This window comes from Chlorocebus sabaeus, chromosome 26 (assembly GCF_047675955.1).
Source record: "Chlorocebus sabaeus isolate Y175 chromosome 26, mChlSab1.0.hap1, whole genome shotgun sequence".
NCBI lineage: Eukaryota > Metazoa > Chordata > Mammalia > Primates > Cercopithecidae > Chlorocebus > Chlorocebus sabaeus.
The window spans coordinates 27,950,398-27,974,093 of record NC_132929.1 but is presented as its reverse complement, the minus strand read 5'-3'; the positions used below and the strand labels follow the sequence as shown (position 1 = coordinate 27,974,093).

The 23,696-nt window shown below is 39.0% G+C and overlaps 1 protein-coding gene across 4 annotated transcripts in view; it reads left to right on the top strand.

The window, feature by feature from the left end:
* MYO5A (myosin VA) overlaps positions 1 to 23,696 on the top strand; it is a 214,462-nt gene that overhangs the window by 169,995 nt on the left and 20,771 nt on the right. Inside the window, exons 26-33 of one of the 4 annotated variants that reach the window (XM_008016567.3) lie at positions 2,991 to 3,134; positions 3,353 to 3,406; positions 5,507 to 5,734; positions 10,511 to 10,611; positions 13,816 to 13,896; positions 16,934 to 17,132; positions 20,133 to 20,207; positions 21,478 to 21,571. In XM_008016567.3, the coding sequence (XP_008014758.3) occupies positions 2,991 to 3,134; positions 3,353 to 3,406; positions 5,507 to 5,734; positions 10,511 to 10,611; positions 13,816 to 13,896; positions 16,934 to 17,132; positions 20,133 to 20,207; positions 21,478 to 21,571 (976 nt within the window). The remainder of the gene's footprint in view (positions 1 to 2,990; positions 3,135 to 3,352; positions 3,407 to 5,506; positions 5,735 to 10,510; positions 10,612 to 13,815; positions 13,897 to 16,933; positions 17,133 to 20,132; positions 20,208 to 21,477; positions 21,572 to 23,696) is intronic. The other 3 variants (XM_038009994.2, XM_008016570.3, XM_008016572.3) reach the window with 3 other exon arrangements.

Below are 23,696 nucleotides of genomic sequence, written 5' to 3'. Positions count from 1 at the left end.
CATGGTGAAACCCTGTCTCTACTAAAAATAAAAAAAATTAACCAAGTGTGGTGGCAGGCGTCTGTAATCCCTGCTACTCAGGAGACTGAGGCAGGAGAATTGCTTGAACCCAGGAGGTAGAGGTTGCAGTGAGCCGAGATTGCACCACTGCATGCCAGCCTGGGCAACAAGAGCAAAACTCCGTCCAAAAAAAAAAAGAGTCAAAGAAATGCAAATTAAATCAACAACAAAGTTCCACTTTTGGTCTATTAACTGAGCTAAATTTTTTTTTTAATTATAACAGTCACTACTGTTCAAGGCAAGGTGGTGATTGCTGATAGAAGTGTAAATTGGCCAATTTGATGGACTTTTAAGAAGTTAATGTTTAGATATTTGTATACTGGAGTGTTTATTTTAGTAATATTCCAATAGCAAAAAATTAGAAACAACTTCAACACCCATCAGTAAAATAATAGCTAAGCAAGTGGTGACACACCTGACTGTATATTTAAATATCATAAATTTGGGAAACAATGCAATGCCAAGTTTAAAAGATCATATAAAATTATAATGACAATATTATTCTAATTCTTTAAATCTATAGATGCATAGAGAAAAAGACTAAGAAAAAATTATAGTTTTTCTGTGGAGATAGGATTATGGTGTGTTTTTCTTCTTTGAACTTTTCTTATTTCCTAAATTTTCTGTAAAAGCTTATTCTGCTCTCATATCAGAAAAGCAAAAGTAAATATTCTCTTTTTAAACAATTGGGTAGATTTGCCAATCATTTAATAATTATACATTGACCGTTTAGTTAAATAGATGATTGCTGCCATTATCTTGCTCCTCCATCCTCACTTCTGTCTCTCTAACAAAGGGACTCTTTATCTTCTACACTAATTCTAATAGTACAATTATTTCTCTTCTTACCTCACTAAAAATTAAAACCTTAAGTAAACATGTTAAAACAATTATGGCACCCACAACTTCCATGATGATGGTTAGTTGTTTCCATTATTTTTAAGCTTTAATTAGTGTACCTTTATTTATCCTAGTAGGTCTCACTGTGATTCTGTTTTGGAACCAGTTGACACACTTTTAAAATGTTATTAGGTTATTCTTCAGTTTATTAAGAACTATACAGTCATCCCTTGGTTTCCACAGGGGATTGGCTCCAGGACTTTCATGAATACCAAAATCTAAGGATGCTCAAGTCTCTTATATAAAATGCGGTAGTATTTACATATAACTATGCACATCCTTCCATATTCTTTAAGTCATCTCTACGTTACTTATAATACCTAAGACAAGCTATGTAACTATAGCATTATTTAATACCTAAAAAAATATATAGTTAAATAAAACATTATTTAATACCTAAGACAAATACAGCATATTGTAGTACCTAAGACAATATAAATGCTATGTAAACAATGCAGTATAACAGTAATTATACTGTATTGTTGTTTATTTGTAATAAAAAGCCAAGGTGCGCAGTGCAGGCCTATCTGCAGAGCCAAGGCTGGGCTTTATGTTGATTTTAGGAGTCTCTTCTTAGCGGGGACATAGCCCAGCCTAACCAAGCAGCGTTTTGTTAAAGTAGTGAGGGCTAAACTCTTTTCACTGTTTTCTGAAGAGGCAGTAAATAATCTAACAGTAAAAATGTGATAATCATGTTTATTTTTATTGTTTGAGAGGTTTTTTTGGGAATATTTTTGATCCACAGTTGGTTGAATCTGAGAGGATGTGGAACCCACAGATACAGAACCCAAGGATATGGAGGGCTGACTGTATATGTTTTGGTTTTTCAGATTTCAGTTTTCTCTGTGTGATCTCAATATATTTATGCTGGCATTTCATATTTTCAAAAATCACTCTTCCTGATTGCAAATGTAGAACCTGCCCATTGTAAACAATTTAAATATAGGAATGTACAATGTAAAGAAATGAAACTTTCCCATAGTACATTCCGTCCTCTGAGATAACCATTGATGGCCTTCCAAATTTTTATATGCATGTGCTAGGTATACATTTAAAAGTCACATACGTTTGTGTTTTATTAACAAAAACAAGGTATATTTTCTGTCCTACAGTTTGTGTGTTCATGTAATACTTTAAGACATATTTATCTGCTCACGTTGATATACTTCATTCTTTTTTTTTTTTTTTTGAGACGGAGTCTCGTTCTGCTGCCCCAGCTGGAGTGCAATGGCGAGATCTCGGCTCACTGCAACCTCCGCCTCTTGGGTTCAAGCGATTCTCCTGCCTCTGCCTCATGAGTAGCTGGGATTACTAACGTGTGCCACCACATCTGGCTAATTTTTATATTTTTAGTAGAGATGGGGTTTCACCATGTTGGAGTCAGGCTGGTCTTGAGCTCCTGAGCTTGTGATCTACCCACCTCAGCCTCCCAAAGTGCTGGGATTACAGGCATGAGCCACCGTGCCTGGCCTACTTCATTCTTTTTAACAGCTAAAAAAGATTTCACAGTTTGGCTATACCATAATTTATTTAAGCAACTATCCTATTGACTGACATTCAGATACTTGCCAGTTTTTTGCAATTACAAAAAAAAATACTGCAATGAACATCTTTTTCCATATATTTTTATATACTTGTGTAAGTATTTCTGTAGGATTAATTCCTAAATGTAGATTTGCTAGGTTAAAGGTATGCACATTTAAATTTTAGTAAGTTCAGCAAAATCACCCTTTTCAAAGGCCTCCCTTTACTTCCACCAATATCATATGAGACACTGTGGCTAACACAGAGCATCATGAATCTTTTTAGTCTTTGCCAATCTGATGGGGGAGAAGTAGCAGCTCAGTGTTGTTTAATTTGCATTTCTCTCATTGTTAGCTAGGTTGAGCATTTTTAAAATATATTCTCTAGATGTTTGTATTTCTTACTCTGTAAGTTTGCCTATTTTTCCATTGAGCTATTTGTCATTTTCTCATTGACTTTTATGTCTTCTGGCTTGTCTTGACCATCTTGTGATTCCTGGTGTTTAGGAGCCAAGTGAGAAGAAGGTACCTCTGGACATGTCATTGTTCCTTAAGCTCCAAAAACGGGTCACAGAGCTGGAGCAGGAGAAGCAGGTGATGCAGGATGAGCTGGACCGCAAGGAGGAGCAGGTGCTCCGCAGCAAGGCCAAGGTGCACAGCACAGCCCGTCCACAGAGCTGAGGCGGGGCTTTATGTCCATTTCAGCAGTCTTTTCCTTAGTGGGGACTCAGCCCAGCCTATCCAAGCAGCACTTGGTTAAAATAGTGAGGGCTAAACTCTCCTCCCTGTTTTCTGTAGAGCAAGTAAATATTTTAAGAGTAAAAATATGACGATTAAAATATAAAACTTTTACTTTAACTTTTCCCTAGGAAGAAGAAAGACCACAAATTAGAGGTGCAGAACTGGAATATGAGTCACTCAAGGTAATGGGGAGTTTCTGCTCAAGACTGAATATTTTGCTTTGAAAAGAGGCCCACTCAGAGCCTCTCTTTTTCTCAGAGAACATCCTTAAGGGCTGGAGGTTGCACCAGAGGTCCTAGCTTCAGCCTTATTCTGCATTACTTCTTGTTGTTTCTTTTTATAAATTCCATTTCATATAAGCTATACTTCAGTCTAAACAGGAACAGGAGAAGTAGCTGCCATTTGAGGCTGTGGTAGTAAAGGACGTGGACTCTAGCATTGGCCACTATAAAAATCCAGTTGGGTGTGATGGGGCAGACCAGACATAGAAGTAGGAATCTGTTCTCCAGATCTTCTCCTGCCTCACACAATAATGAATGAATAAAAACATTCTCTGTAGTATGAATGAAGCCTGGATTCACAAAGCATTAGATTAGTGGCTCTCAAAATATGGTCCCTGGTCCAGCAGGATCAATGTCACCTGGTAGCTTGTTGGAAATGCAAATTTTCAGGCCTCACACTACTAAACTTATTAAATCAGAATCTCTGAGGGTGGACCCCAGCAATCTGTGTTTGAACAAGACCTCTGGGTGATTCTGATACACAGTAAATTTGGGAAACATTTGTAGTTTACACATCAAAGTAATGACATTTATGTGTCTTCTGTTACAGAAATGAGCAATAAGAATCTGATTACAAGTTGGTGGGAGAATGGGGAAGGGAGGGAGCATTCATTTTTACAAAAGAATAGATTAATTCATGAAAGAAAGGGTTATATATTCTTAAACTAGAAAAAAGAAGGACTTTAAATAGTTTTTTTATTTTTCTTTTGAGATGGAGTCTCAGTGTGTTACCCAGGCTGGAGTGCAGTGGCACGATCTCGGCTCACTGCAAGCTCTGACTCCTGGATTCACACCATTCTCCTGCCTCAGCCTCCTGAGTAGCTGGGACTACAGGCGCCTGCCACCACACCTAGCTAATTTTTGTATTTTTAGTAGAGACGGGGTTTCACTGTGTTAGCCAGGATGGTCTTGATCTCCTGACCTTGTGATCCGCCCGCCTCGACCTCCCAAAGTGCTGGGATTACAGGCATGAGCCACCGTGCCCAGCCTAAATAGTTTTAATATAACACATTGAAAGGACTGATATGGTGCTACAAACCTAAGCTTTTGTCTCTGGGAAGAAACTAAAATATGCAGTGTTTATACACAAGTGTTTCAGTATCATCAGGCCATGTGTCCTGTGCTAAATGAGGCACCATGGTGCTTTTAAGTGCCTGTCTACATCTATGTTTCCCAACCAGCATCTTGTGACACTTGTGTTCTAGTGTCAGTGTCACTCTGTTCTGGGTTCCTATTGCCATTGTTTGAACTGAACATGGAGTGGGCGGCACTCACTGGTGGCAGGGGCTGGCTGGTAGGACACGAAATATTAGGGGGATGAGGATGTGCATATCCTTCTGGGTGGCTGGAGGAAGGCCTTCAGCCTTGCCTCCTGCCTCCCAAGGCTCCGCCCACAATTTCACAAGCATGTCACACAGAAAAGAAGTTTGAAAAATGCACTATTTATTGTCATTTAGACACTAAAGGGAGTTTTACCAGTTTGAATGATATGGTAAATTTTTTAAATTAGAAGTTAAAGCCTAACATTTCAATAGTCTTTCCATTCTGCTTTATAAAGGAAATAAGAGGAGACTACTAAAGATTTCAGGGATCCACCCGTCTGATTCATTCATTGGAAATATCCTGGCCAGCTGGACCCTCAGATTTCCCGTATATTTATCTACAAACAAAAGCTGGGCTCCATAGCACTGGCTAAACTCACCCCGTGGGACTCAGCAGTCTCTCCATGCCAGTGAACACACCCTGGGCAGGCCAGAATACATTTGACTCTGGAATTTGGGTTGATGAAGCAAACTTCCATTGACCTTGCTCAATTCTACTTGATGTCAGATTTCCTTAATTTGCAGAGCAGAGCTCCTGGCAGAACCTAGGAAGCCATTCACTAGGGTAATTCTGATGAACTTTTTCAGCAGAATTCTTCTACCAGCTTGGGAGAAGTTTGAGCATCCAATGTAAAGTTGAGGATGACAGCAATGAACTTTTCTTTGTCTTTTCATACAGCGTCAAGAACTAGAATCAGAAAACAAAAAACTGAAGAATGAGCTAAATGAGTTGCGCAAGGCCCTCAGTGAGAAAAGTGCACCAGAGGTGACCGCCCCAGGTGCACCTGCCTACCGTGTCCTCATGGAGCAGCTGACCTCTGTGAGTGAGGAGCTTGATGTCCGCAAGGAAGAAGTCCTCATCTTAAGGTCTCAACTGGTGAGCCAGAAAGAGGCCATCCAACCCAAGGTAAGCACAAGCACACAACCAAACTGGGTGTTCAGGGACTGGCCTCAATGTCTTCTTATCCTTTCCATCCAGTTTATAGTGCAGCAAACACTTAAGAGCATTTTAAATCCAATTGAGGATTCATCATTAAAAAAAAAATCCCAGTGTTGTTTAAAACTATTGTAAGCATAAATTGGAATGAGCAAAAAGCAAGGGGAATCCCAAATGATCATCAAAGTTTCATCTCTCATGAGTTTTAAAATTAATCTTTTTGTAGTAATCTGGCCACAATAAATTTTGATCTAAAATAAAATTTTATTAAATACAAAACTCTCTAAATTTTCTTACTGTGGGAAGGCATTAAATACAACTTTAAAATCATTTGTGGAAAATAGCTGGTTTAGTTGGAGAAATAACAGATGAACCGGTTAGAAGTGAGATCAGTGAGTGGAAGTTACATGGAGATGATTTCTGCTCACTTCAGGCAGTTCTCTTTAGTAGGGGGTGCTGTCCCAGTGGGAGGGACTGTTTCAGGTTTCAACAGAAAGGACTCCCGCCCTGAGGATATAGATGGCCCTTTGAAGTCCTTCTCTGCCTTCATTTGAGACCCAACACTGTCATATGCTGATGAGAGATGGGCCTTTCTGTCATTTGCCATCAAAGGGAATCTGAGTGATCATCTTGAAAACCTGGCCTGCCTCCCTGCCCTTGTGCATGCAGCAGAGCATCACAGGACTCGAGGCAATCAAGAGTCCCAACTGTGTGGTGTGTCATATAAAAAATATCCATGATATATAATGAGCTGGATGCCTGAAAATCTGAGAGTACTCCTCTTAGAAATGGTATTTCTGCATGCAGTTTAGATACTGTGCCTGGCACGTATGTTTGGACTTGATGAAGGCAACTCACACCTGAGATCAACACTGGTCCAAAATATATCAAATTCTAAAAACAAGATGTTTGACTAATTTGGGGAAATAAAATTCCAGTAGTAGTGGAGTTATATAGAGAAATGGGCTTTCTTACTTTAAAACAAATCAGAGGCCAGGTGTGGTGGCTCACACCTGTAATCCCAGCACTTTGGGATGCTGAAGCGGGTGGATCACGAGGTCAGGAAATCGAGACCGTCCTGGCTAACATGGTGAAACCCCATCTCTACTAAAAATACAAAAAATTAGCCAGGCGTGGAGGTGGGCACCTGTAGTCCCAGCTACTCAGGTGGTTGATGCAGGAGAATGGCGTGAACTCGGGAGGCAGAGCTTCTAGTGAGCCAAGATCACACCACTGCACTCCAGCCTGGGCGACACAGCGAGACTCCGTCTCAAAAACTAATGATAATAATAATCACAAACACCTTAAGCCAGAAATGAGAAGAGACCCCATTTTGACTTGGCCATATAGGTAGCACCTCACCGCCAGGCTGTCTCAGTTGGTTCCCTTGGCTACCACTGTGGCTGGGCCTCAGAAAACAAGGCTTGCAGTCTTGGTTGAGCAGAGTCCAAAATCAAGATTCCTTTCTCTAGTTCTGTTGAGACAAATTAGTATTCTTTCTAAAAAAATTTGTGATTGACAAATAATAGTTGTATATATTTATGGGGTTGCAATGTGGTAATCTCACAAGAAACTTTAGTAAAAATCAAGAGAAAGGAAAAGAGAAATGAAGCAAAGGACATAAAAACAATCCAGCTAACAGAGCACATAGTTCTACTATCACACATTCTCCCTTGTCCAGCTCAGGTACCCCATGTGACAGCTGCTCTCCTGACCCTAATGGGCTGACCCTGTCCAACTGACGTACCGGCTCACTCAGCTCCCAGCCTAAACATGGCAGCACTCATGTCGCCTCCTAGGAGAAATGCCCATGACACTAATTAAGATCTTCCAGACTCCCCAGGGCTATTTGTCCCTCTCAGTTTCTAGTCTGAGAGACCCATTATGTCACCACTCCATTGCAGGGCAGTGATGAGAAACACCCTGAGAGCTAGGGGATGATCCAGCCCAGGCAGGTCTTGTGTATTGGCTCCACCTGTAGAGTATTCTAGGAATCTTCCCTTGGACAAATGACTTCCTGCGGGGGACATAACTTTAACTCCACAGACCTATGATAAGAATTTCACCCACGTACATTAACAGGAGGGTCATTCTCTCCCATACTCAAAGATATTTTATAACCAGAAAAATCAAAACAATTTTAAAAGAATTTCAAACTTTTGTTCCTGGAAATAGAAGTTGTCAACACATAAATACATATTAGTGTCTGTTTTATGATAGTTCCAGGAATGTTAATGTATTTACAGAGTTAATTTTAGAGAAACAACTCACAGCTGTTTTTAAATTAGCTTTTATCTGTTGCGATAGGGACTCTGATGAAATTTATTTATGAAACTAAGGGTTTATTGTTTTCTCTGTTTTTTGTGCTTGCTAACTTGTGATTTTCAGGATGACAAGGTAATTATACATTTTTGTTTTTTTAGTAAATACTTCTATTTAATCCTGACTTTAGTTTATAAATATCCCCCAGTAAAGGCAATTGATGCTTTCTGACCAAGTCTATTTTGATATTTTGATATTTATAAGTGAATTTCCAATTCGACTCCTTCTGATTTGGGAAGTCAGTAGGGAAACAGTGGTTGTAGTAGGCTCCAGTCTGGATTATCGAGGGGACTCCATGACTTCTGATTTTTAGGCAGCTCTGTGACTCATTGCCGTAGTTCTGGTAGGCCATCCACAGGCTGGGGAGGGAAGCCCTGAACTTGGAGTGCATTCAAAAGCACAGGCTCTCCTGAGCTCTCATATCTACCAGTGGCAGGCTTGTTGGCTAAGGGTGAAGAGGAGCCTGAGGAGCTGAGCACACTGTTCTTTGCTGCCACTTTCATCTCCCTGAGTGTAGAGTCCACAGCTAGAATGAAAAGTGGCTCGTGATGAGGTTGCAAAGTCAGATTTCTCTACCATATCTTGTTTCTCTTTATACTGAGTGACAGATATTGCTGGGATTTTCCTATATAGCAAAACCCTTTTAGAACTTCTGGTCACAGGCTTGAGAGAGACAAAGTTTGAGCAGTGAGTCAGGAACTTCCTAAATGCTGTAGCCCGAGTCTGAACCCATTCCCTAAGTGCCACTTTTTAGCTAAAGTAGGCAGAATGAGGGAAGAACTTACTACCCAGGAGAGAAGCATACTAAGAAAGCTTTCTTGTCTTGGATTAGCTAATTTGATCAAGTTACCTCATTTGCTAAAAGTTCAAAACCATACCGTGTAAGTCCTGAGACATCAGAGCACACAAATAGCATTATTTGATGTAAACAATCGGGTCTTTGAAAGTTGTTACTTATGGGTCTTAAAAATCTGAGTATGGCCCTTTATAAAACAGAAAGATTTTATTCCTTTCAGAGGAAGAGAAAAAAGAAGCTCTCTGTAAAACAGGTACTAAAATATTTATAAAATATAGCTAAAAAAATACTCTATGTGGTATTAATGGGAAAGATTTTTAAAATTCAGTAAAAGGTAAACTATTTATTAGTATATTTTGTGAGATTATAGTTGGTCTTCTCAGAGGAAGCATTTACAAACTTACAAAAGGATAGCATTAAGAGAAAAGTGGTATTTTTTTTTGAAGGACTTTTAAAATGCACATTGAAATTCAGAAACAAGCATTTATAAGTCTCTAGTTGGCATTAAAGTTATCTTGGAACTTGTCTTTAAGATCATGGTATTTGAAGTGTATTTTATTAAGTCTGTTTCATTGCAAGGCCTGAGCTTAGATCATGTTTACTAAAGAATCAGACGTATACTATTTAGACAAATAGGTGGTCCAAAAGCTTTTGAGTTGAATTTTATGTGGAAATGTTTCCATTTAGACAAAGCCATTGGGTTCTGAAGTATATTATTTTTTTAGAGGCTACAGAGCAGGGATTCTTTCTTTGCTTTAAGTTCTGGGATACATGTACTGAATATGCAGGTTTGTTACATAGGTATACATATTCCATGGTGGTTTGCACAGCAGTGATTCTTATCTCTTACTCTTGTCTGGAAAGATAGAGTAGCTGAATAGAAGATTTTGAACTTACATTTGTTGTGAGACAGATTTGACTAAAAGGAGAAAATTAAAAAGAAAATTAAAATGTTGGCAAAAAAGTTATTTTTATATAAAATCATTAATAATTCTGACCTGCCAGATGTTTATTTCAAAAGCTTAAGTACTACGTTATATTATACTAGAGGAAAAAAGAACTGAATGTGAGAAAAAATACCTTAATTTTGCTGAAGCATATAATCTGAGTACTACCTTCTTTTTCTGAGTTTTTAATGAAAAAGTGAACTTTATGTCAAACTTTCGTTGTTTTGTTGGGACATCTGCTTCATTGTAACTAGTCAAAAAGTAGTAGAAAGAATGGCTTTGTACATTCCATTAAATTGGTGCCTTGTTATTTTTCTAATGCTGTATATATACTATATTATATACTTTATAAAAATTATATATATATTTTTTCACATGATGTAAAACACATTTATGGCCCATCAGTGATTTTATTTACAGGGCTGTGGCACTCTAGAATCTTCCCACCTTTGTAGTAGAGTGCTAGTGTTTCTCAGGAGAAAAACTGAAGGTACCTTTCTCTTAACTACCTGGGCCAAACTCCCCTCTGCAGTTACATGAGGTTGGGGCTGATGCTTTGGTGGATCACAGGTGTGGTGGAGCACATAACCCCTGCCCCCCAATTATACCAAATAAATGTGTTATATGTCCACAGCTTTTCAGTTGAATCTTAATGCGTAAGTGTGTTATTTCCCCCCTCAGAATACAATGACAGATTCCACAATACTTTTGGAAGATGTACAAAAAATGAAAGATAAAGGTGAAATAGCACAAGCATACATTGGTTTGAAAGAAACAAACAGGTAAGTTGATCCTTCTTTTATTCATTTTGGTTTAATTGTATTGATCTTTAGCCTTCAAGCCAGCCTCTTGCACAGTAAAAGTGTTTATACATTCCTTTATATTAGACATTAACTGGCCTTCAAAGGGAATCCAAGTTTTCCAATGTATTTCTAGTTAAGATCTTCATTTATAATATAAGGTAATAGTATTGACAAAAGGTGTCAGGGAAAATATGCTTTAAATCAAAGGAAGATTTTTAAAATATTTAATGTCTTAGCTTTAAGGGGCTGCCTTGTGAAGAAAACCACCTGCTCAGGTTGTACTGTCTTAGGTAGTCACTATCATTTGTTATTCAGGATGGTTATTTGTGAAGGTTTGTAGGGGCAACTGCAGTTTTCAACAGTTGAAACTTAGAGTGAAGAGGAGTGATGAAGTATCGGGAATCACTTGGTGTTGGCCATGTAACTCTAAAAGGGCACCATGACTTCTAGGATAAGAGAATGAAGGCTCATATCTGGAATTCCCCTTGGCCTTACTACCACCCTCCTTTCCAGCAAAGCCTTAGTCTATTGGTCTAGGTCTCTTGATGGATAGTTTCAGGATTGGTAAGCATAAATACTTTATAAACCGAAGAATATTGCCATACAAAAAGTAAGGTGCAGTCAGCCCTAAATATCCATTGGATCCATATCTGTGGAGTCAACCAATGGAGAATGGAAAATATTTTTTAAATTACATTTGTACTGAACATGTACAGACTTTTTTCTTGTTCCTTTTCTTTCTTTCTTTCTTTTTTTTTTCTTTTGAAATGGAGTTTCCCTCTTTCGCCTAGGCTGGAAGTGAAGTGGCACAATCTCAGCTCATTGCAACCTCTGCCCTCACCAGGTTCAAGCAATTTTCCTGCCTCAGTCTCCCGAGTAGCTAGGATTATAGGTGCCCACCACCACACCTGACTAATTTTTGTATTTTTTTTTTAGTAGAGACGGGGTTTTGCCACATTGGCCAGGCTGGTCCCGAACTCCAGACCTCAGGTGATCCACCTGCTTCATCCTCCCAAAGTGCTAGGATTACAGGCATGAGCCACTGTGCCCGGCCCTATCATTATTTCTTAAAACAAAACTATTTACAGAGTATTATAAGTAATCTAGAGATTACATATTACAAGTTTTTAGGTATTATAAGTAATCTAGAGATGATTTAAAGTATGTGGAGGATGTATGTGGTTATATGCAAATAGTATGCCATTTTATGTAAGGGACTTGAACATCTGTGGATCTTGCTATCCAAGGGAGGACCTGGAACCCAATGGATATTGAAGGATGACTGTACTTCTTATCTTCTTTTATGGACAAGGGTGGAGAATGCTTATAAAAGTATTTGGTTAAACTTAAATTTTAATTTATCAGTGTAAATTATAAACATATGTTATATCTAAGAATGTGTTAATATAGAAAGAACTGTATTGTCTCACACTGTTCTTCCATCCACTTAGCTATTCAATCACCAGTGTGCCTACTTCATGCCAGGCCCTGTGCCACATACTGGGAATACAGTAATAAGCAAGATAAATGCGGTTCCTACTCTCACCGAGGTTATAGGCTGCTGGGGAGACGGCTGAGAGGGTTTGGACTTTATTCCAAAGATAATGGAATCCTCTGAAAGGTGTTAAGTAGGAGAATGGTGTGATGAGATTTGATTTTTGGAAAGCTAGCCCTGGCTGTTATGTTAGAGAATAGATTGCAGTAGAACAAAATTGAAAGCATAAAGACCAGAGAGTATGCCTGTAACCCAATGATTATGGTGACTTGGGCTTGGTGGGTGCCAGTTAGGATTGACATAAATGGAATGTTTTGAAAGATACATAAGAAGATGAGGTCAGAAAAATGTTTGGTTTATTGGATGTGTGGGCGAGGGATAGAGAAGCCTGAAGGCGACTCCGTGGTTTCTGCTATCTTGGTTAGATGTGGTGATACCATTTTGTGATGGTGGGACTGGAGTGTGGGGAAATACACAGTGAAGGTGATCAGTAGATTTATACATATTGGATTTAAGGAGCCGGGAAAAGATGCAGAGAAAGAAATATATTAGGCAGTTGAATATGTAAATCTGTAGCCAGGAGAATATGTAAATCTGTAGCTCAGTGTGTACTGAGATATAAATTTTGAAGTCATCAGAATATAATAATACAATGGAAACCATGTAAATAGATGAATTCGTTAGAGAGAGATGAACTCTCTAGATGTAAAGTAGAAGACAATGCCTGGAATTTGGGTTATATAAGCATAACAATAATGTAGCAGGAGTAAGAACCTGGACTCCAGAGTCAGTGCTGGGATCCACTACTTACCATCTGTGTAACCTCTATGGGTATCTTACTTCTAAACCTCTGTGTCTTCCTTTGCAATGTGGCAAATGACTTATGTTGGGTTACTAGGGAAACTAAATGAAATAGTACATGTGAAAGAATGTAGCACAGCATCTGACACTGAGCAAATACTCAAAAAAATATTATTTTTATATTCTAAGTAGAAAATAAATGATTACTAACATTATCATAATTACTAATTACACATATTTTTAATAAGATGTGATACATCTCTAATATAGCAGTTTTTCCAGGTCTACAATTAATTTTTGACACAAAAAAGCTTTTAAAAACCATGTCATAAAAGCTGAGAACCTTGGACATGTTCTGATTTATGTTACTACCATAAGAATTTTTTAAACTGATTTTTTTAATGTCGGAAATTATGTTTTATTAAGTTAAAAACGTTCCTACCTAGAAGACTTAAAAATTCATTTTGAAAAATATTGTGAAGTTTGCCACACAAAGACAGTAGCTGAAATTTTCGTTCTATATGTGTCATAGCCTCTAATATAATATGTGATATATTAGATCACTTTGCTAGCCGAATAAAACATCAAAAACAGAACCTCTTTCTCACCTTCCAGTAATTTCTTATTTTACAGGAAAAGTAACTCTACATCCTTGATTATTTTGCTTTAATTTCTACCCATTTACATGTGATGCTACATGTTACTCATTTTTAAAAATTAACCAAAAATAATTTTTGTGGTAATGTCTTAAAGTTGTCGTAATGAATAAAAACAGTCTTATTCACTTATAAAATGTTGAAATACTGCGTGCTGCTGTTGACCATCATCACCTCATCACCATCCTCTGTCCTTTTGTGTTTTGCATTGTTGTTCCTTTTGCATGGAAGATCATCTGCTCTGGATTACCGTGAGTTGAATGAGGATGGAGAGCTGTGGCTGGTTTATGAAGGGTTAAAACAAGCCAACAGGTTATATTTGTCTCCTCAAAATGGAATGTTATTAATGTGTTGTTTTTCTTACTAACAGTGGCCTCCTGACTTTCACCTCTGTATTTCTTGTGCATTGATTGTCTTCTTGGGTAAATTAGTGTTAGTAATTGTGTTATTTGTCCAAAGCTTTTCAGTAAAACTGAGAACATTCAGCCAAACACCTTTTTTTTTTTTTTCTTCAAACAGAGTCTCACTCTATTGCCTGGGCTGGAGTGCAGTGGTACCATCCCAGCTTTCTGCAACCTCTGCCTCCTGGGTTCAACTAATTCTCCTGCCTCAGCCTCCCGAGTAGCTGGGACCACAGGCATGCACCAACATGCCTAACTAATTTTTTGTATTTTTAATAAAGACAGGGTTTCACCATGTTGGCCAGGCTGGTCTCGAACTCCTGACCTCAGGTGATCCGCCCACCTCAGCCTCTCAAAGTACTGGGATTACAGGCATCAGCCACCACACCCGGTCCAAACACCTTTAAAAACCTTCATTGGCCAGGCATGGTGGCTCACACCTATAATCCCAGCACTTTGGGGGGCTGAAGCGGGCGGATCACGATGTCAGGAGATCGCGACCATCTGGCTAACATGGTAAAACCCCGTCTCTACTAAAAAAATATATAAAAAATTAGCTGGACGTGGTGGCAGGTGCCTGTAGTCCCAGCTACTCGGGAGGCTGAGGCAGGAGAATGGCGTGAACCCAGGAGGCAGAGCTTGCATTGAGCCGAGATCTCGCCACTGCATTCCAGCCTGGGCGACAGAGCAAGACTCCGTCTCAGGAAAAAAAAAAAAACCTTCACTACGAGATACTATTAAAGCTAAAATGGATTCATGGTGAATATAAGACACTCCCCTTCAGACACTAAAATTTGTGAATCTCTCTATTCCGAGAGTTAAAAGAAAAACAAAATTTTTCAATTAGGGCACAAACTATTGGGGAAGAGATTAAGATTTATTACTTAGACAGTGGCTTCTCATTTCCTATAGATAGATCTACAGGATATATATGCCTATGGCAATGTGGCTACATTTTTCTTTTCTTTTCTTTTCTTTTTTTTTTGACACAGGGGCTTGTTCTGTCACCCAGGCTTGAGTGCAGTAGCATGATCACGGCTTAATTCAGCCTTGACCTCCTGGGCTCAAATGATCCTCCTGCCTCAGCCTCCTGAGTAACTGAGACCACAGGCATGTGCCACCACACTCAGCTAATTTTTTGATTTTTTGTAGAGACAGGGTCTCACTTTGTTGCCTAGGCTGGTATCAAACTCCTGGGCTCAAACAATCCTGCCTTGGCCTCCCAAAGCGTTGGGATTACAGGAGTGAGGTACTGCGCCCAGCCTACATTCTTATGTATTATTATCATGCTGTCTAAAAGCAAGATGAAATGCATGATTTGGCACTCTGTGCGGTTATTATGAAATTCAAATTTGTGAAACAGCAAATCAGGAGAGTTTTCTGCATTGCTATAGCTCAGAATAATTACCCAAATTCAACACGTTAAATATGTTCAGAGGAGAGAAAATAAAATTGAAACAGCAGCACCTTTCTAACACAGACATTCATCTACTCTAGTGATATTTGTCTTTGAACTCTCATTAAAATTCCATTTTAGTGATTAAATTTTTAAAATACTCAAATGTTTGTTCAAGGGACTTCTGCTTATTCTGCTTTGTTTGTTCTCATCATTAACTCTTGTCATTAACTTTGGGGTGTTATTGCTGCAGATCTTTTTGAAATTTTTTAATCACTAAAATATTTTTAGTCCACTGTTAACAGTTTGCTTGCAATGGCATCAGTTTTACTCAGCAGTTGGCAACCAAGGGACTGGAATAAAAGAATGTCTTTTCTTTCTTCACATTAGTTCTTAACCATAACTTTGCATTTGGAAAAGAGTGACTGTAGAAGCAGGGGTGCGTGGCAAAGGGAGGATGCTCTGACTCTGGTGTTCTCACTGCCAATGCCTGGTCTGCTCTGTGGGCACAGCTGGCTGTATGTTTGCTTGAAGAAGCAATAACCACTTTGTTGATCCTATTAATATTTGTGTTCTAAAACCACATCTTGTTAGGATTCTGTTTCTGATATGTATGTTTATGGGGAGAGAGAAGATGACAGATCTAAAATATGTGTAGGAAATTTCGGAACTATTTGTATGAATTTGGGTAAATCTGTATAGATAAGGCTGGAATGGTGTTTCAGCCTTTCTGTCTTTCAGAATAGGAGTAGAATATAAAAATGGGAAACTGGTCCCACCCTCTGCCTGGAATTAGTAACTCTGTAGTTCTGAAGGCACATTTAGTTAGATTGGAAGTTTGTAATGTTGCCCTTTATAGTGCAGAGTTGTTTTGTGGCAAAGGTGTACTGTCTTTGCTAATTTATAAATGCAAATGCAAGGCAAATTAAAGCTGTTTTTTTCAACTGATTTTTTTTTTTCACATCCTCATTTCCTATGACCACCCCCCCACACACTTTTTTTTTTTTTTTTTTTTTTGAGATGAAGTTTTGCTCTTGTTGCCCAGGCTGGATTGCAATGGTGTGATCTCAGCTTGCTGCAACCTCTGCCTCCTGGGTTCAACCAATTCTCCTGCCTCAGCCTCCTAAGTAGCTGGCATTACAGGCATGCACCAACACACCTGACTGATTTTTTCTATTTTTAGTAGAGACGGGGTTTCACTGTGTTGGCCAGTCTCAAACTCGTCATCTCAGGTGATACGCCCGCCTCAGCCTCCCAAAGTGCATGAGCCACCGCATCTGGCCTCCTATGAACCTTTCAAAAGAACTAAAACTCTGCTGATTCTTAGGGCCTCTGAGAACTTTATATAATGCAGAAAGACACAAATGTGAGAGCATCCATTTCTATTTCTGCTTCTTGTTTAAGTTTCTTGACTTTAATCAAGCCAGAAGATATACAGATACTAAAGAGTATCTGCGTTTCCTACTCTTGCAAGTGAACACGATGCCTTACACCCGTTAGGCAGCGACTTGGGGTGTCATCTCCCCTTCTGACCTGTGTGTCCTCTCCACAGGCTCCTGGAATCCCAGCTCCAGTCACAGAAGAGGAGCCATGAGAATGAGGCCGAGGCCCTCCGTGGGGAGATACAGAGCCTGAAGGAGGAGAACAACCGACAGCAGCAGCTGCTGGCCCAGAACCTGCAGCTGCCCCCAGAGGCCCGCATCGAGGCCAGCCTGCAGCACGAGATCACCCGGCTGACCAATGAAAACTTGGTAAGGAGAGCTGCCGGGTCCACATGCTCCTTAACCTAGCCTGCCCGACAGTCTAGTTTCTTTTTTATCAAACAGAGGTTTTTTTCTTGCTGGAAAAACTCACCCCTCTGTATTTGTTACCCCTTTTACTCCAGCAGAGACAGAGTAAGGAAAATACGAATACTCTGGTAGGAAGGCAAAAGGCACGTGCACGAGTTCTGTTTATCACAGAGGGCTGAGTGCTCTTAGACCTTCCCTGGAGGCAGACAGCCACCTGGGTGCAGGCTGGGTTTTTGATGGCCTTGAGGCTCAGGTGATCTGTTTCCTCCATTTCAGCTGCAGATCATCTGCCATCCTAGGAGGTTTGTTATGTGATTGTCACAACTGCGACTGGGGACAGGCTTCTTTACCTTTGGTCCCCAAGCAGACACTGAGGCCATGCCAGGCTCCGTCTCTAGCAGACAAGTACAGTTAGAGTTGAGGTTGAGAAAGGCAAGGTTGGCAAAACCAACAGGGGTTTTTGGTTGATGCTGGATGGAGCTCCCATGCCAGGGAGGTGTGTGTTAGGATTCAGGTTTACATATTTTCTGTTATTTTAAACAAAACTTGTGTAACAAATGAGGAAATTGGTTTTTTTGCTTGTCAGATTCTAAACCCTGGCATGGAGTCCGAGTTTTTTCTTTTTTTTTTCTTTTTTCCTTGTTCCTTTTTTTTTTTTTTTGGCCAAAAATATTTTCTAAAATATTTCTCTCGGTCACCTAATAACTTTTATTACAGATTTACAGTTTTTTGACAAATATATTTACTATATTAAAAATCCTTAAAAAGTGATAATTTCACATTTCTATATAAAGTCTATATTGTAGTGCTAGCCTGATTTTGAGAAAAGTTGTTTAGGATTGATGGTGATTTGTGTCTTTTTTATTTTTTTATTTTTTATTTTTTATTTTTTTCAGATGAAGTCTCACTCTATCACCTAGGTTGCTGGAGTGCAGTGGTGTGATCTCAGCTCACTGCAAGCTCTGCCTCCCAGGTTCAAGTGATTCTTCTGCCTCAGCCTCCCAAGTAGCTGGGATTACAGGCATGCAACCACCATGCCTAGCTAGGTTTTTTTTTTTGTATATTTAGTAGAGACAGAGTTTCACCATGTTGGCCAGGTTGGTCTGGAACGCCTGTCCTCAAATGATCCACCCGCCTCAGCCTCCCAACGTGCTGGGATTACAGGCGTGAGTCACCATGCCCCGAGGCTTTTTTTTTTTTTTTTTTTGAGACAGAGTCTCGCTCTGTCGCCCAGGCTGGAGTGCAGTGGCCGGATCTCAGCTCACTGCAAGCTCCGCCTCCCGGGTTTATCAGCCTCCTGAGTAGCTGGGACTACAGGCGCCCGCCACCTCGCCCGGCTAGTTTTTTTTTTGTTGTTTTTTTGTTTTTTAGTTGAGACGGGGTTTCACCGCGTTCACCAGGATGGTCTCCATCTCCTGACCCGTGATCCGCCCGTCTCGGCCTCCCAAAGTGCTGGGATTACAGGCTTGAGCCACTGCGCCCGGCCGTCTTTTTTAAATTAACATTTTTAATGACCTATAATAAAATAGTATGAATTTCCTCTGAAGATTTAACAATCTGAATTATCCCTCCATTACTCCATTAGTGATAATTTACATTACAAATAGTTTTCTAGTGTCATTTATTCAACTATCTTTTATATGAATTAAAAGCAAAACGCAAAACTATTCTTTTCACAGTCTGTCTGTCTGTATGAGGCTCCACTGTGGGAATGAGGGAGGAGGGAATGAGGGAGGAGGGAATGAGAGAGGAGGGTGGGGGCGGTGTGTGGGCTTTTTCCAAAGTGACTGAAATCTCACTAATTTGTGGGGAAATTTTTCTGAATCATAAAATATTTTTGAAGTGTCATTTTACAACGCTCAAGTATATTGTTGCTTAAATTAAACTAACAATGCTTTGATGACTAAGTATTACCGAATATACTGAAAAATATAATGAGTTGATTGATTGGCATACAAATTCTGTGCTTTAAATTATTGTTTTAAAATACAAGGTGAAATCGTGAAATAAAGATGCTTCTGGGTGGCAGATTTCCAGGGTTTTTTTCACTAAGTTGGTCAGACATTTCCCTTGCAACCTTGTTTGCAATATTAATTTTCTTGGCAATTTTTCATAGCTAATACAAAAAATAGACTGAGCTCCTATATTTTAAGCTAATAGAGCCCAGTTAATGAATTTGAGTTTGGGGAAAACCCTTTGTAGGTCAACTGCTTCTCCTGCCATTATTCTGACTACTAATTCAGGAGGATGGATTCAAACATAAGTACAGGAAATGATACACTTTTTCAAAATCATTGTTTTCTTAATCTTAATTGTGCATTTCTATAAGAAATACTTGAGCAGGATATTAAAGCCCAGCAGGAGACCTGGGCTTAGTGTTCTTGAAACTCTACCTTGCCCACCTACCTACCACCAACACAAAACACAAAAATGATTTTTCTACCTCATCTAGTGAACAGGCTTCACAGGCCTCCCCCATGCTGTCTTTCAGCGAAGGAAGATGCACAGCTTCCCACCAGCTTCTCCAACTTCACGCGCTAACATTGCTATTATTTTCACTTTTATTATATTTGCCTCCCCTATTCTTGCCACTGCTGCTGGCAGCAAAAAAAAAAAAAAGAGTGCAGCAAATTGTGAGCATCATGCGTAGGGGAGGCTGGGAGTAAAAAGGCAGGAGGTTGGAGGAGGGAAATGACAGCCTTATCTGGGCCTGCTAAGTGATGGCATCCTGGCCACAGCCTCTTTCCTTTGATCACACAAGAAACATCTGTACACGTATAATTATAATAGTCTATACTAGAAAGATAAAAGGGTAATGGAAGGTGACAAATCAGAGCCTTTCGAGTATATATAGTTTCACTATTTGTGTTTTAAAATACTTTAAAATTGATTTTGCTGAAAGATAGCATTCCCCTCAAAGACACAGACAAAAACAAATATCCATTGTGCCTGTTTTTTCAGTATTTTGAGGAATTATATGCAGATGAACCTAAGAAGTATCAATCATATCGGATTTCCCTTTACAAGCGGATGATTGTATGTAAAACCATAGTGCTTTTCCACTGTCTTCCTCGCTACTTCTAGCCCTCTGTAACTGAAGAGCACACCGCTGCCTGCCCCCTCCCAGGAAGTCTCTTCAAATTTTTCACGAAACCTGTTTCTCCCCACAGCTGTCCTTTAGCCAGTGGTGTCACCTCTATCAGTGTCCTGAGTCCATTGTCATGTTTGGTTTGTTATTAACACTAGGCTTACAGTGTGATGGAAGCAAAATGTGATTTGAAAGATCACGTAAAATCCAAGAAGCACAACTGAACACTTTGAAGAGATAGCAACTATTCCCTTGAATGGTTGGCCTAGTAGCTAAATCTACTCCTGTCTAAACTGGAAAATGAATATTTGTATTTGGAATGCCTTTCTTCTCCATAACCTGAATAAAAACCACACACATCATTGCTGACTCATAGCCCTTCTAAGCTTTTTCTGAGCCTTCTGTTGTCCACTTTCTTTTTGATTATTGAGTTTTTAACCATGCCTGTCATTTGAGCAAATTCTTTATTAAATAGCCAATAATCATGGACTTTTTTTAACCTTCCTCCTTAAGTGTACTGCTTTTGTTTCTCTTTTTGCATAAAGCATTCATAAATACCCCTTTCTTCTGTATAAGCAAAATTATATCACCTCCAAGATTTTATAGATGCCTTCTGCCACTTGCCACTTTGGTCCTAGGTAAACAGACCACTCTTTTTATCCTGTTCTTTGTGATTATTTTTTTCAACTTAACTTTTAATTCCCAAAACTTCTGAACTCTTCTTAAGTTTCAAGGCTAATCTTAGAATCTCATAGGGTGGCTCTCATAGAGACAGTGCTTCACACATGGGGAGTGTCAGTTCCTACCTAAGTTTAACCATTCTTCTCGCAGACCTTTTTGTGCATTCATCAAAATTTATTTTTGCCTAGTCAGTCCTCCTTTTAAAAAAAGCATTCTACTGGAATAACAATACATTTTACAAAGCATTCAGTTGATTTTCCCACATGGAGTCTACTGGAAAGACTCCGCGGTGAGCCTGCTGTCCATCACGCTGTAAAGGATTTTACTGCGTTGTATATTTTAACATATGGCTTTTATTATAGCTGCATTTCCCATGCCTGCCAGTTTTAGCCAGGTGGTGGCTCCACCAATGAGCTTTTCTGGAGCTTTTATGTAAAACTAACAGTGTTGTTTCTGTGATATGTGTCTGTTTTCCCTTGATGCATTTTAGAAGGCCTGTTTCAATCTTTCTGATATATTTCTCTTTTTGATCTTTAGGATTTGATGGAACAACTTGAAAAACAGGATAAGACGGTCCGTAAACTGAAAAAGCAATTGAAAGTATTTGCCAAAAAAATTGGTGAACTAGAAGGTATTTAAACATGTTTTTATGGCAGTTGCTGAGTCTTGGTTTGAGTCTTGGCCTAAAGACTAGTCTTTAGGCTATATAAGTGGCCTAATGAGGTTTGCATGCAAATATTAGGGATAATAACAAGATATGACTTTTGGCAAACCTAACCTCTGTCAAGTAGAATTTTACATTTTTAGATGAAGAAAAGTGTTCTTTTTCATGGTAGTAATAATTTACAGATTTTACTCTGTAAGCATCTAATGAATATCTTCTATATGCCAGACAATGTGCTAGGCAGTATAGCATTGGAGTTAAGAATGTGGATTCTGGAGTCAAGCTTCTTGGGTTCAAATCCTAGCTCTTCTACTTATTAATCATATGATATTGGGCAAGTTTCTGAACCTCTGTATGCCTCTACTTTCCCATCTGTTAAATTAGAAAGATAATAGCATCTATCTGACATGGTTTATAAGGATTGAATGAGCTATTAGGTTGGTCCAAAGGCAATTACTTTTAATGGCAGAAACTGCAAATGCCTTTGCATCAACCTAATAAGTATATTACACTTAGAAGAGTTATCGACACATAGTAAAAATGCTTCATGCGACTTAGTTATTAGTTACTACTATTCTTAGTATTAGGGATACTAAGATTAGTATGACAGAGTCTGTCCTCAAAGAACTTACAGTCTAATGGGGGAAAAAAAGAGAAGTAAAAAAGAAAAATATGAATTATGATAAAGAAATAAGATTTTTAAAAACATCTCATGATTTCTATATGTTGAAGATGAAAAAACTCCTTGAGAAACAACCAAATATCAGTTGTTGTTATTATTTATATAGAAATGAATCTCATCTTTTCTATTAGTGTGTTTATTTGTTAAGAGTTATAGGTACAGGGATCTAGCAGTGAACAAGACTAAAGCCAAACTCTTTTTTTTTTTTGAGACAGAGTCTTACTTTGTCGCTGAGGCTGGAGTGCAGTGGTGCAATCTCGGCTCACTGCAACCTTTGCTTTCTGGGTTCAAGCAATTCTTCTGCCTCAGCCTCCTGAGTAGCTGGGATTACAGGTGCATGCCACCATGCCCAGCTAATTTTTGTATTTTTAGTAGAGACAGGGTTTCACCGTGTTGACCAGGCTGATCTCAAATTCCTGACCTCGTGATCCACCCACCTCAGCCTACCAAAGTGCTGGGATTATAGGTGTGAGCCACTGCTCCCAGTCTAAAGCCAAATTTTAAGCTTATTGCAGTGTTCTCACTGCTTAAGGGATTTTGAGACACTTTTTGGAATTGCCTTCAAACCTGTGTGAAATGTTGATCATTTCCTCTCATTGTCATTCTGCATCTAATTCTTGCTTGGTTCAAACAGTGAAGATTCCCCATCACTGAGGATGTTCAAAAGAATCTATCATGATTAACTCTTAAGTGTGGTTTTCATTCCTCCAACATACCAGGCCTTGTCATAATTGCTCCTTCTGTTTGGTCATCCTGCTTCTCCTGGTTAAGTCCTGCTCAGCCTTTGAGACCAGAGTCATATGTCACATCCTCAAGAGCAGCCTTTCCTGATTACCCAGACAGACGTTATGGTTCTGCTCTCTGTGTACCACAGTTTGGCTGACATCTTTTATGGTCTTCACTATGTCATATTTTTAGCAATTTTTCTGTTTGAATTACTGGCTTCCATAATAGACTCTGAGCTTCCTGAGCATAGGAAACATCTCTATTTCCCTTGGCTTTCACAGCACCTAGCATAGTGTCGACCTATCTCATAGTCATTCCATAAATGTTTGTTGAGTGAATGAGTAAGTTTCAGAAATATTTATAACATGGCAGCATCGACATTTACTTTGTAAAGGATATTACTCTGTTGGATGTACAAATATTGAAATACTTGTTTAGAAATCAGAAAGATTATTTTATAGTCATACTTTATATATAATCCTTTAGCATTACGTGAGTTGTGTATTACATTAAAATTTGAGCCTCTAAATCACACACTCTCACACAAGCTATAATGTCTATTAGCAGAACTTAAAAATCTTTATTCAGAGAACTTTTTGCACTTTGCACTAATTATATCATGAGATGATAATCAGACAGCAGAGTATTTGCTTGAAAAAAACAGATTTTAAGTGTATTGACATG